General features: G+C 39.1%; 1 protein-coding gene across 1 annotated transcript in view; it reads left to right on the top strand.

The window, feature by feature from the left end:
* Positions 1-15,388, top strand: part of LOC128364940 (EGF-like repeat and discoidin I-like domain-containing protein 3) — a 95,325-nt gene that overhangs the window by 9,804 nt on the left and 70,133 nt on the right. The window contains exon 3 of the mRNA XM_053325556.1: positions 2,203-2,331. Coding sequence (XP_053181531.1) covers positions 2,203-2,331 — 129 coding nt within the window. The remainder of the gene's footprint in view (positions 1-2,202; positions 2,332-15,388) is intronic.

The raw sequence follows: 15,388 nt of genomic DNA, 5'->3' as shown, positions 1-15,388 counted from the left end.
TTTATTGATTAAATTATTTTCTTTTGTTTTTTAAATCCCCAAAGCATGAATTCACTAGCGGCTACAAGGCTTCCCAGTGTGCTCTACACCCAAACACTGAAGAGAAAACAATGGTGATGATGAATGGGCTGCTGCATACAAAGCAAGATTGCATATGCATAGTGTATATGAATATGAATCTCCATGCAAATTAGTTTTTGGCACATTGGGGCCATTTCTGTACCGAACTGCACTGACCCCTGGACAGTGCACAGCATACATTGAGAACCCATTGATTTTAGGTAGGAATGATTAACTCTTGTAGTCTATGTTGTGTGGAAGAACAACATGTGGAAACTTTTACAAAGTGGGCCAGCAATCAAAATGACTGGAAGCTCTGAATACAAATAAAAGCAAAAAGGTTTTTTAAAAAAAAGCAAGAAAAAAGAAAAATCAGTCAATATTATTTGAAGGTAAGTTCTGTTAGCAAAGGAAGCCTGGGTGCAATAATTATACTTTCCATACTAAGTTTTCTAATTAAATGTAAAGTAACTAAATTCAATGTATTTCTTAAACTTCTCTGCTTGCTATGGTTTAATTTCCATTCCACACTAGCTACTGATAATAATCTTCTCTAAATGTGTTTTATATCCTACACACAAGAATACACTCGTTGTAACCAAGCTTAGATACATTTTTAAAAGTAGAAACAAACATTATTTTTGAATGTTTAAAGTTATCAAGCAAAAACGGTCAAACATTGATGTGAGGGCTCTCAGTAGCATCCAGGGCTTTTTGTAAAACTGTCTTGCACTGTCCTGTTACTGTATATTAAACCTTATGTTATTCAAAGAAGAAGTAGCAGCATCAATGGCAGAAGGTCAGTTATTAATTATCCAGTGAGCCTGTGCCTCATACCCAGTGGAGCAGGAGTCTATGCAATCACTCAAGCAAAAGCTCTTTTAGAGAAAATCATGTTTTTCACTGTAGAAAATAAATACAGTGAACTACTATAATTGGCCTTCTCGGGAGATGCTAAGACCAAAAAAAAGGTAGATTATGGTGTCTAATTCTCTAATTATTTAAACATAAACACTTGTTTCTATTGTCACAAATGACCTACTTAATTGCCTACTGTGTTTTGGATTCATTGATATCATCTTACTCAGGGTATTCCACTTAGTATTCTGCCGACAAAATGTGGTTGAGCAATTCTCCTCTGCAATCTCTGTTCTCGTATGCATGTGTTGGCGTGCATACTTTTCTGCATATATAGCTGATACAGCTGATACTAGCTTGCAGCTAGTCCTTGCTCTCCATTTAGCACCGCGAGAATGAAGTCTTGCCTTCCTGTAGGGGACATATTCAATGATCTTTAGATGGTGCCTTGGGCTGCCGTACTACGGTGGCTGACAAGGGCAAATGAACAGCAACGGCCAAACGCTGCAAATACATAAACGATGCAGAACCAAAGACATACTAACACACAAAACTACGGTGGCTGACTGGGGCCAACCGCTTCATTTGGGGGAAAACAGCTGCAAGTACAGAAACAATGCAAACTCCAAAACACAAACCTACAGGGGGCGCTCAAGGTTGTCTTGACTCAACGGGAGGCGCTTTCATTCACAGCAGCATGGGCATGGCACTGACCCGCAGTCATCTCACTCTTTCCCTTATACCTGCCTCCCGTTTAGTTGAGACAACCTGGAGCGCCCCCTGTAGGTTTGGGGCGCGTTTGACATTTATGCATTTGTTTTTGTTCCTTACAGCGTGTTTTTTATTTGCAGCGTGATTTTGTAGTTGCATTTGTTTTGACTTTTGTTTGTGTTTTGGAGTTTGTATCGTTTCTGTACTTTCAGCTGTTCTTCCCCAAATGAAGCGGTTGGCCGTACCCTCCGGACCAAAGAGACCAGCAGCAGACACTGAAAGCCGGCCACCCCTCGCTCTCCTGACATCCTCAGTTTTCTGCCTGTCGAACACTTTTACTTACACTCTGTCTCACAAGATCTAACTCAGTATAATTTGCATTAAATTTTTTTTTTTTCAAGTAGTCCAATATACACATTTGTTTTTTGTTTAGTTGGGTTTTTTTTTTTTTTTGGCGTGCTACATCTGAGTGAATTTATTACCTTGAACATTGTGTGCTTTAATGCAAAGTAAATGAGAAAGTAAAAGTTGTTGGCCAGTTTTAAAAAGTGACATGAAACCTTTTCCATGCAGGGCCATGCCATCCAAACCCTTGCCACAACAGAGGGACATGTGAGATCAGTGAGACCTACAGGGGCGACACCTTCATTGGCTACGTCTGCAAGTGTCCACCAGGCTTCAGTGGAGTTCACTGCCAACACAGTAAGTTAGACCACTTTTGTTGTTTTCTAAAACCTTGAAAGAGTGAAATAAAACTCTCTCAACAGTGAATATTGAATAAAAGAGATCATAATATTTATCCTTCTACACATTCCTATGATGAATGATTTGTCTGTTTGATATGGAAGCTTTTCCAACACAAAAAAAAAGACCTTGAGCGGTGAATAAATGTTGAACAGCTGACAGGAAGTAAATCATTTTTGAAAGGATGAGCTCAGCAAAATGGTCAAGGGTTTGGTACTGAAAAGAACTGCTGAACTTGCTTCCTTTTGTTGAGCATGCTCTTAATAAAGGTTAGTGTCAGAAGGTTTTTGCTGCCTATGAGATAATACTTGAGGTTAGGCCAGGAGCATTGTTCTCAGCCGCACCACAATTTATGCTCCATCTTTAAACTGACTTTCTGATCTCTGAAGTGTCTAATGTCCTGAAAGTCTAATGTCCTGAAAGTTGGCACAAGGGTAATCACTAGCATAGATGTAGGGTAAAATGATGGGGATTCTTGCAAGTTTGGTAATCAGAGGATGATCATTGGAAATCATCCATTATTCCATTGCATTTTGCTAAAACTTGCATTTTAAATTTAAATGGGATGAAAGTAACTGGCAGCAGGTGTATCAAAATGAAAGGGTTTTTATTAATGATCTCAAAGAGGGTATGGTATCTACAGTATGTACTTCCATCTAATACTAATGTTGCTATTTCTGCTAGTGTTTGCATTATACCACAATCAGACTACACAAATTCAGCCCGATTTTGTCATTACAGACAATTTTCCAACATCAAGCCCAATTGTTAGTTGTTGTTGTCTAGCATGTCAGAACTTTCTGTAATTTCCTGCCTAGTTTGACATCTCCTATGATGTGTTCCTTGATGTTGACCAACAGGATGACAGAGTGCACATAAGTAATCAAAGACGCAGGAAGCCAAAGCTGTCTATCGGCTGTCCAGTATTATTGTCTCAGACATGTCAGATGATTTCAGTTACTTAAGTCACTATATAGTTTTTCAGTTATAACCGAAGTCAAGAAAATGACCACTGATGACTGACAGCAGGTTTTCCTGCCTGATACCGTCTGTAGAGGAGGTATACTTGGAGCTAGGAGCAATTGTAAAAAAAAAAAAAAAAACACAAATCACATAAAAGTGGCAATTGCTTGCTAAAAATTACAAAATAAGAGGCCCTAGAGCAACTGGAGTGAGGTTTTTTGTGTTTGGTTTTTTGTGGTTTTTTTTTTGTTGTTTTCTTTTCAAAAAATCCAAGTAATTTTTTTCTAAAGCAGTCTGTTTCACTTTCAAGTATTTTCAGCAGTATTTACTGTCTCAGCAGTTTTGAAATCAATTTCACAGCAAATATTAGAGTGTGTCAAGTCTTGCTTGTGTCAATAGAACTTGCAGCGTCTCTTACTAAACAGTCTGTTATTTACTGTCAGGAAGAGAAACTTAGATAATGTCTCAATTTATATGAAATAGAATGACTGTAATATAACAGACATAATCATCAACAGCAAGCGAGAAGGAGTACAAATACACTAGTAAAGCATAGAATTTATACATTCATATCTTGCCTTGTGCATTTGTAAAAGATCCCAGGATTTGGAAATAGCTTGTAGCTTTGTCTGTAAGTGCTAAATCTTTCTAAATCCTGCAGTGTGATATATAGGCCAAGTCCTGTGGCTGCCCTGCCTGTGTGTGCTTGGCTGAGCATTGCATTAGCCTGCACAACACAGTTGTCCTTCATCCCAGGTGTGCTTGTCAGTAATGGAAAATGATATTAATATTATGGTGCAAACTGTGTCATGAAATTGATCCTTATTGGTTTGAAAAAGACAGATTGATATATATGCACATACATACATGAGAGAGAGAGAGAGAGAGAGAGAGAGAGAGAGAGAGAGAGAGAGAGAGAGAGAGAGAGAGAGAGAGAGAGAGAGAGAGAGAGAGAGAGAGAGAGGGAGAGGGAGAGGGGGAGAGAGGGAGAGGGAGAAATAGATGTGTTAAACAGTACTTACAGAAACCTTTTTCTACCTTAGTTCTGCCACACCTACAGTTCACCAAGGTTAAATAAGACAATAGTTTAGGAGTAATATGTGCTATTATTTTGAGACATTACTGCCATTGTTTGTTTTTTTTTGTATTTGTCTCAGGCCAGAATTGTGAGCAATTGGCTAGCATCCATGTCATAATTCAGTTATTGTTTCCTATTAAGCCCTTAGGGTGTTGGAGAAACTGATTTGATATGGGCTGAATGCACTAATGTCTGCCAATTTTCCTCACGGCCATTACAGTTGAAAGCAAGCAAGTGGATGAGAGAGAGAAAAAAAAAGAGAGGGAGAATTCTGTATCTAAAGGCATTAATAGTCAAATCTAGTGCCTGGATAATTACTGCAATTAAATGATAAAGGCACATAAATAATTGTTCCTTTTTAGAATGACAGCTGAACTGACTTTGTTATGGTATGGTGTTGGCTTTTAATTGATGACATGCTTAATAGAAAGCATAAAAGTGGGGAAAAAATATTGGTTAGATACAAGGTGACAAGACACAAAACAAAAACAAAAACAATAGCTTTCAGTCATGGATAATAGGTGTTGAATGAATAGCTCCCATTATAATGATTAGATTATGATTTGCTAATTTTCATTGCTAATGACAATTCTGAATCAACTTCAGATTTCAGGCGCTGGACTTTTTAAGATTACTGGAAAATACAGACACATTGGATAAGAATACTTGGCAGGGCCCCATATGTATAGATCATGTTATGTTTAGGTTACTTCTTGGGAAATACCTGACATGCCAGAAAGACTAGATATGCTATGCTGTTCACTCTCGGTCGCCGAGTATCATTACAATTGTATCTATTCTACATGCATGTCTGATGATCCGGGCTTGTATTAAACATGCATTAAAAAAGCCGACCCGCACTTTAATGTATAGAGTTGTCTTTTTAAGATTGTTACTATGTTGATGCAGAAACTGCAACTATGCAGGTTGTAAGCATGTGGGTTGAAGAGAGAGGTTAATGCGGGTAAATGAGCTTTCTAATTTAGTGGAATGTATAAGGACATGTTCTCAGGAAAGTGACAATGGATGCTCATGAAGGACCAGGAGGACTGTCCTTCACCGCACGAACTGTGTCCTTCGTTGACTCTTGTTGCTCACCCGTATGCATAAAGGGTTGCATAAACAGGAAAAGGACTATGGAAATACAAATTTGGTATTTTTGTGCTGTTGATTCTGATGGAAATTGCCTTTCCCAAACAAAATTAAAAATTAAAACAAAAAAAGACGACCTGATTCAACTCATCTTTGTATCTAAAAATCATCTCAGAAACATCTACTCTCAATTACCTTCCGACAATGTTCCAATTTTACTTAATTTCAGGAGAGAAAAATGCCATAAAGCGAAGTTCAAGTTCAATGGGACATAGGTGCCAACAGGCAATGCATAAAGTACATGGAAGTTGATTTTTTTTCCCCCAGTCTTACCAGGTGCACAGGTGTTCATAAAAGCTCCTTTGTAAGCATACTAGTGCAATACCTGTGCAAAATCTGTTTTTGCATGTGTTTTTACTATATTGTTGGTTTGATGTGTTTGAATGCTCATTGTTACAATTACACAACAAAAGTTCACATTCTGTCTGCCACTTGTTGTCTGTAGCTGGTTGTGCTTTGCATGTGTGGGATTCTGAAACGTCCTTAAATTGGGGACCATTAGGCCTATTACTCGTTTCAATTTGAAACCTTGCTATCGGAATTGTTGTTTGTTTATTCAAAGTCTAAAGAGCCTGGGCTATTTGAAGGGTTTTCAGTTTCATCCATGTTTTGAGGGTCTGAAGTGTATTTCACATTTTAGCTGCCAAAGCTCTGCTGCCTTATAGCCTCTCTAACTGTGGTCCTGCGCCGTGCTCAGTGTGCTGTGTGAGAGGGGGAGTGGCCAGGGGCTAGAGCAGCAACAGCAAATGTGTGCTTCTTTTACCGATATATTTATCTATATATTTTACATTTCTTATCCAAACAACATCAAACTTGGCACTGCACTTACTCGTGCCTGTAGCAAGACACATGTCACGTTTGAAATCAATCAGATGAACGGTTTGAGAGATATGCAAATAACAGACAAACAAACAGACAGACAGACGTTCCTGTCATTTATAGATAGATGCTAGTCTACTGTTTAGCTGTAATCTGACAAGGTCTGTGATGTGGTCGCCATTCTGTAAACACTGAGGGACTTCTATGCACTAACCTGTATGTGCAACCTGACCAGCTAGCAAAACAAAGAGCTCAGATAACATGCACAGAGGGGGTATGACTCATTCTACGCTCAGGTCGCCATTACTGCACTATATCTTTACATAGCACATAACTGTTTACTGACATCTAGTGAGGCTTTAAAGATTGAGAGGGACTCTGGGGATGGATAGACGGAGTTCGGTAACTCATTCCAACACTACAGAAGAGAAGAGTCTGGCCAGCAATGTAAGGCCCTGTTGTAGTGGCTCTACCTTCATGTAACATCTAATCAAATGTTTTAACCTCAGTGTTTGATGTTTTGTGCACTCTGTACTATACAGACATATAACATACAGCATGTGTAGGCCAGCCCTGGCTTTTCTACTGTTGCTCTTACTGTCTCCTTGCTCTGTCAGAGCCAAATCCAATTTCACACCTTGTAACGTTATCCTAAATACACGCACTACATATCCTGCTTGTTAGAGCTGTTTTATGATGCTTTGCCAGGATTGGTGTTGCATATGGACAAGTAGGATAAGTACAAGCTATTTCAGACTTCTTTGATGAAGAGCTATTGTGTATTGTACACAGCCGCCGCCTGTACCTCACAAAAGATGTTGAGATTTCAGCATTGAAGAAATATGTCAGACAATCACAGCTGAAAGTGATGGCAGTGTGCAGTCACAGCAGGCCCACATTAAATCCAAAATGTTACATGTTTTAATTTCACTGAGGACTGTATTTGCAATTTTATATGCATACGTAACTTTATATGCAACTAAATCTCATAATATCTTGTTTCCAGTTTATAAAATCTCATGGATTAAATATTAAATTCTTGTCTTGTAGATTTGTGTTAGTAATATTCCTGTGCTTCACTAACTCTTTTACTCAGTTAGATACTGTTTTATACCTGTTTTAAATCAGTCCAATTCCCAACACCATCTGAGAAATCCAGGGTTAGCTTTGCTTTAATGTCATTACTTGTATTATTAGAGCCCTTATTGTTGCAAAGTCATTCATCTTTCAAATAGTGTAGTATCACTTCCCTGTGGTGAAAAACAGAACAAGTGCCACATTATTGGGAAAGGAGCCAAACACTGTAATGAACTATCACAGTGTGAAGATAGGGACTGATTGCCTCAGTCTCATCACAAGGTTCCAGAGCATCTTTAGGGTGCGTGTTCTCAGTTTATCAAGGGCAGAAGGAGTATAAACTATTTGTATATTTATTGGGGAAGTGTTTTATTTCTCTACACAGAAATTTGCAGTAATCTCTCATCACATACATATCTTGTGTAATCAGGTTGACACAAAGAGCTAAAATCCTATCTTGGAAAGTTGGCATATCAGATGAATATATAACCCTGTTCTCTCTTTGCGTATCGAAGCTTGATCACAAGTTTGTCTGGTTGCTTGTTTACACTTTTTCAAAGATGTTGGTTTTGTCTGGTTCGTTTTAGTTCTCACTTAGTAATGCTGAATGTGGAGTTCAGTGAAAATCACACTGAAATTTAAAGCTCACTGGGGAACTGTTTCCAGATAGTGTGAGCCAATGCGGTAAAGCTTGTAATTTATGCACATACACACACACTTAAAAAAGAATGAAAGAATGAACAAGTTAATTTGGTCAAATTGTCTCTTAGATGGTGCTAACTCTGTGACTCACTTTCTTTCCATCCGTGATGTGGAAGTTCTTTGAACAGATTCCATCTTGCTCTGTGATCAATACATGTCTTTGCCTTTCTGAAACACACCAGCAGGGCAGGATTGACTGAGGTTAAATGTAGGATGTATGAGGATTTTTTTTTTTCAGAGTGGCTGTTTATTTGATCATGTATCGACAGTTGCTATCATGCTGTATTAGCCCCGCTTCCTCCGCAGCCTCTTGCCACAGGATAATCAGCCAGTGTTTATGGCTTCGGCCAAATGTAAAGCCGCTAGGAGCCATTACTGTTAGTCAATTCACCTGGGGCAGATCACAGACTGCCTTTCATCAGCACAAGAGAGAGAAACTCCAGGATAGGAGAGACTCCATAATGGCTCACTTTGTGCTTACTCTTACTTTGGTACGACATTTAAGACTGCATTAGTGACCTATTCACTGTATTTTGTAGCTGCTAAGGAAGTGTCCAGTGGTGCCATTTTCTATTCCTGTTTATCCCCTCTGACCACTCACTTTTATAGAGAGTTTGACTTATTTTTTACCCTCATGTGTTTCTTCAGCTAACTTTACTGCTTTAGAGTAAGATAATAGCATAGCATAGCTCAAGGCAGCACGAATGTGTATCAAAAAGACAGTTATGTACATCTTAATCCTTAAACATTATACAACAATAGACTCTATTTGTCAGGCAGAAGGCAGTGGCAGACAGTCCTTACCCTCTTAAAACCCACCTCTTCACTTTACCAGCACTCCCTTAAGTGTTTACCTGCGCCTCTTCAAGCGAGAAATGACTTCCCCTTCTCAAACCTGCCACTGGAGGTGACTTTGTAGCAGCAAATCTACACTTGTGGCAAAGGGAGGGGGCTCTTGTTTGTCGGCTTATCTTCTGCTCCTCCCATGAAGGCCACTGATGGGGGGGCAGTGGTTGAGGCAGAGAAAGATTTGCGGGCTTGTGGTTTTCTGCTCCTTCTCACTCAGCGGCTGTTAATCTCTTTCTGACTGTGAGGCTCCACCGTGGAAGTCACTTACAGCAAAGATCACAGAGTAGAATGAAGATTTCCCTCTTAAAATGTTAATCGCATCTCACCTTTCCTTAAAATTGGAGAGGGTAGTTTTCTGGAAAAGTCAGGTTGTTGTTGGGGTGTAAGGAATCTTTTTAGAATCTAAAATAAATTGCCTGATCTAGCTTTAAATAAGTCTATATGCTTTAAACTGTGATACAGTATGTAGCAGTAAAGTTTTAATTAAGGTTGAAATGATTCATACTGTGACAAGATCAATTCTCACAGACCTATTAATATGTCTGGAATTGACACCGCATCAACAGTTTTAGCACCATCACTCGTGGAGGCAGCATACAGGAAGCCAAACATGTGAACTGAGTGTTTGTTTGCTCTTCTGTTCTTAGTGAATGTTGTTTTGCAGCAGAAAATAGGCCCATAATTTCAGCAAATGATTTTGCAAATTGCCACTGTGTCCACAAAATCAGCTTCCTGTTCATCTCAGAGGTGCACCTCCACAAAGTGCTTGTTGCTATTTTGTTTGTTGCTCCAGGGAAAAGTTGTTCATGTACAGAAATCTACTAACTGTCTTAGATCGTGTGAGCAGTATATAGCTGAATTTTGTTTTAGGGCAGATTTCCACTTTTGAGTTTCAAAAATGAAGTTCCGGGGGCAGGCTTAGCTAAATGGATTAAGATTGATTTAAGTACAAGTAAAAGTTAGTGGAAAAGTTTGTTAAAGAAAAACTTTTTTTTCCCCCCCATGGTAAACAGGCGGAAGGAGTACTTTGTTTGAAAGTTAACCAATTTTGAAAATAAACAGAGGCATAGGTTTAGTCATAGTGCCCGAGGTCTGTTCTTGTAGGTATAAATCTCTCTCTTCTTAAGAGCCTCTGGGTTACAAGAGTTGGGAAGTATTACTGAAATTATGCTAATCTTCACACCAGTTTTATTTTTATATGCATAAATTAGCATGGATAACTTTTTAGCACCAGTTAGTTTTTTTCAGAATAACTTATAACTTATACTTATTGCAAAACGATGGATTTTAAGCTCTTCTTTGTCAGTAAAAAAAACTTGCACACAACTGGCAAGTGTGTTTCTTTAATTTAAATGAACTGTCTTTAGCAGCAGCTTGCCAATACAGCAGTATTTCATAGTTTTTATTTAGGTCATTCACTCAAGACTCCCATATGTATTTACTTCAGTGTCCTATTTTGTAAAATTCATCAAAAAATGTTTATCTTACGAGTGCAGATTCGCTCTTGCTAGTTTCCCAAGGTCATCATTGTATCACAGAGCTAAAAATGTGCCTCACGACTTTAAGTACCCACAGAACTATTGTGAAAGCAGGCAGCCTGGAGACTGTCCCCACTGCTCCATTACTGTGATGTAGAGCTGTGTGGAGGACATGACCATTTCCTGACAACCTCTCAACATCTCATTCACAATCCCACAGCCCACCCATTGCTGCTCACTCTGTGGCTAGAGAGCTGTATTTAAATGAACAGATGAGTGTAGAGGATCCTGGGGGAGGGTCCGTAGTCCAAACATCCAAAGAAGCAACCACAATCACGCAGCCAAACCGACAGACGCCATTGATCAACAACTCATGGCTGCGTGTGTGTCTGCACCCTCTCTGTCTCACAGGAGGTTCTGCAGATCAAAATGGGAAGACGGATGTGCTTGTGGGCTAGCCGTCCTGTTGTTTTAGCTCACTGAACAGTTTGTCTTTCTTCCTTCAAAGCACCACACATTTCTGTCACTGTAAAGTACCTTTTTATGTGCCGGTTCAGTCATAATCTGGTCAGGCAATACAGCGTTTAGATGATTTGTGTGCAGAAATAGAGATTGGTGTCTAAAACAACTTTAATACTACTCGTGGGATCTTCAGAAACAAAGCATCGGCCTCCACTTTTCTTTTACATCACATGACTCTAGCAGTTCTTTCTTTTAGGTTTCATTTCAGGTTCTATCTCTTATTTGGGTGGGGAAAGACTAAATAATGGAAGGAAAACAAGAAAAAGAAAAAGTGAAAAAAAAAAATCAGTTGCATTTGTTATAATACTGTCAGTGAATAGTTTGACCTCTTACTACTTCATTATATTTTGCCTAAATATTTATTGTAGGCCGATAAAGATAAAATCAACAACAATATTGTAAGGGTGAGTATCGGTGCTTTCACAAAATATTTGCACAATGATATTTTTGATAAATAATCATCAGTAATTTGGATGTAATGACAAAGTAGGTAAAGGCAAGTAACAGAACAACTACATCAGTCTGGTAAGGTCAGCAAATGACATCATTTTATTGTAATGCAGCCTTTAAAACCAGGAAAAGACAACACTTCTGCCGTATCATGATATTACGATATCCAAATTCTAAGACGAAATGTAATCTCAATCACAATATTGATATAATATCGATATATTGCCGAGCCCTAATTTATTGATTATATTATTTTGTTAGTATGTGGTGGTGGGTAGTCTGTGATAACTGGAGCTAAGTTAAATAGATGTAAACGAAGGAAAGGAATCTATTAAAGTATATCCATCTATTGTATGTGTATGAATGCAGTACTCTTTTTTATTTTTTAGCACTGACTCTTTAGACACACAGTATAACGACCAAAACACCAGGCATGGACGCGGTATGGCACATCTGTCACAGCATAGCTAGCCACGGAAGCTGCACAGGTATCACACTGTTCATCTCTATTTTTAAAATGCCCACCTTTTTTTTCTCTCTATGCAGTGTTAAATGGCCCTTCAACATGGAAAAACTATATAGAACTAAGTAAAAAAAAACAACCCCAATTTGTAAAAAAAAAAAAAATGTAAAAATAAAAACCTCATTGTAGCATTTACAATGAGATACAGCAGTGCAACCATGTGAGGTTGATTTTTAACATTGCGTCTTAAATGATCAATAAAGTCAACGTGTATCCATGATTCTGTAGTTAAAACAATCTAGTTAACTAGGTCAGTACCAGTTAATATAGCCTGTGCTTCCAAACCCTGAGTATTCAACTGCATTGTCACTTGGCAAAAGACAGTGGAGTATGACTATTCATTAAAAAATGGTTAAAAAAACCCCAAAAAACCCAGCTTTATCCTGCTTGTGTGTTGCGTTGTATCCGTGCCTGGAGTTTTTTGGCCTTAAGAGAGAGACAGAGTTGTTTCTCGGGGTGGCAGACTACTACTGTCTACTGGTGAGTTGGCTACTGTTCAGACACCTGTGAAAATTGGCATATTGAAGGCAGATGTCTGCTGTTTTGCTGAATTCAGCCAGCACTGGGTTACTTGACATATGCTTAATTATTTCCATTGTTGGGCTAGTAAAGGTGTGCCTGGCATATACCTCTGACAAAGGGTTCACACTCCGCAGGTAAGGAGGCTTCACTCGAATCCAGAGTGGGGTTGAGCTCTCGCCCACACTGACTGCTGTGTGCTGTTGACAGTTTTCTGTTCCTTTCTAGCTAAGAAAAACTAGTAAAGGTGTGTCTAGCGTATTGCCCTGACTTGATGGTCAAAGGCCTTATTTCCAACTTTAATTGTGGATGTTAACAGTGTAGGTGTCTCTGTGTCGCTGTGAAGGTGTTAGGGCACCTCTTACTTGTGGCATCCATCCACCTTCATGTCACTGCAGGCACCTACGCCAAAGCTGTGCGCCAATGCTTTCCTACATTGATATATTTAATGGCATCCCAGATTGACCACAGTAAATCAGTAGTGACAGACGAACGATGACCATTACTTTCCGTTTGGTTGCTGGGAAGAACAGGCTGTTCAGTCTGAATCAGCCTTAGTGTCTTTCAAAGCAACACTGTGGTTTCTGGCACTGATTTATTGTCTGTAAATGTGTATGTAGTGTAAATATAGTTCATTTGCAACCAATGTCTGCTCTGCCAACCAGCAAGTTGGTATTTTCTTTTAAGTACAAATTGCTTTTAACCCTTTGTTGGAGCACTGGTGGTGGCCCCATCTTATTTGAAACTGTTACTTCTCTCATTGTAAATTGTTGAAGGGCAACACTGCTTCTGTCTCCTTGCAGTGTGTCTCAAAGGGCCGCTGTATATATGAAATATCAAGGTGGGAGGAAAGATTACCTCGATACAATAGAGAAGTGATTCTGAGGGACTGGGATGTGACTCTGAACCAGGTACACAGTGAAAGAGTTGGCCTTCAAGCATTTTTTTCCCTTTACATCTTTTACATTTTGTCTTAAAGGAAGCAGAGAAAGTGATACTCAAAGAAGTTCAACATTCATCATTATAACTCTAAATCTGCCATAAGAATGAGTCTTGTTTGAATCAGAATAAAGACAGCATACAGACAGTTACTCGACACTAGCTGTTAAAACAACACCCCTATTTAAAACAAAGTCTGAGTATAATAATATAGAGCGCAGCGTGATAGTAATATGTCTTTAAAGCTATGTTTTTGTTTGCTTTTGTAGGCTATCTGAGTGTATGTGTGCCTCTTTGTATGTGCAGCTGTGTGTGTATACATGTGTCCACAAAGTGGAGGAGACCTGGTCAGAGATCAATGTTGTACTTCAAATGTCTATTTTCTCAGGTATCCTGCTCCCTCTTTCCCCTTCCCAGGAGAAGCTGACCCTATCTCGTCTCTGTCAGAGGGCATTTTGGATAACAGGCTGAGGAAACAAGCTAGAATCAAAGTGTTTAGGGCCATTTCTTTATGTGCCACTGACATTGATATTTTACTTAGCCTTTTAGGCTGAACCTTTTCCTTTGTGGATGAAAACAGCAAACAGTCCTTTATGCTTTGGTTCAATGTGCATTTGACATAATTTTTCACACCACGGTCCATCTGTGCTTGGCCCTTATTTAATCACCGCCGGCCTCATGCAAGTTCTCACATCCTCTTCTGTCAGTACTCAAGCCTATCACTGATTATTTTAAGTGATCTGTCACCTTGTCCATATGCTTTCAGTAGCCACTCAGTGTTGAAAGTCCTGCAAAGTAAAAAATTGCTGTACAAAAATTACTTTGAGTAAGATGACCTTTCTTCTTTGGGAAGGTGATGATTTGCTAGCAAAATTACAGTTTTTTGTTGTTGCCCCCACCCCCCTCCCGGAAGCTGGAAGTGCAGTCTTGTCAGCAAAATATACTCTTCCAGAGAAAAGCTAGTGCTTTTGAGAGAACGTGGAATGTGTGGAACGGCTTCAAGAGGGTTTTGTTAAAGCCTTGATTTCTTCAATCATGTTTGTTGAGATTAAAAGAGAAGATGACAAGAAACAAGAGTTTTAGAAATGTGTACTTTGTGACCAAAAAAAAAAAACAGCAAGAAAATAATGAGATGAGAATAGGCAAGATGGAGCCTGGATGTATTTGTTTAACTTGTTTATTTCCCCCTCCCTTGTTCTTAGTCCCTGAGCACGCATTCACCTGCTTTATCCTTCTTGTGGAGAAGCTGTTAAAATACAAAAAAAAAGAGCCGTTACCAGGGCCTAATTGTGTAAAGCCCCTCAGTCACTTGAGCTGCGCTGTCACCTCCTAGTCTCTGCAGTATGGATGGACCTGTTGACAGCTGGCGAAAGCATAAACAGAGATGCATTTCCAAATCCCATGTGGTGGAAAAGAGTTACACTCAGTCCTGCCCAGGGCTTTTGGCTGGCACTGGCAGCCAAAACAGAACACTAATAAAAGTTCAGCTTGACTACACAGAGGTGCATTAATTTAGGATGGTCAGTGTGTGGCTAAATTAGTATCAGTGTCCTGTGCTGCAGACCGAGTTCATTTTGCGTGACTGAAAAAAGGGATCCAGGTTGACAGTGGTGAGAATGTTCAGTTTGCTTTAGCATGCTAGGGAGTATCTTATTGCCGCACCTCTGATTTAATGATAAATATGACTCAGTGTGGAGGAAATGATATAGATAATGTGAATGGGCGTTATGGGGATTATATTACTTTTTCACTAAAGCATTATGGAATCTCCTCTTGTGTTCATTAGACACATAAAAGGATAGTTCAGAAAGAGGGCCAGCAAGGAAATGAATTAATAAAATCAGTATTACATTTCTCGACTGAAACCACCGCAGCATCTTAATATGGCAGCACCATCGATATTAAACTCTGCCTAAGTCATTTAGAATCTGACCCTTATCAAAA

This window comes from Scomber japonicus, chromosome 9, assembly GCF_027409825.1.
Source record: "Scomber japonicus isolate fScoJap1 chromosome 9, fScoJap1.pri, whole genome shotgun sequence".
NCBI lineage: Eukaryota > Metazoa > Chordata > Actinopteri > Scombriformes > Scombridae > Scomber > Scomber japonicus.
This window is presented reverse-complemented; position numbering and strand designations above follow the sequence as displayed.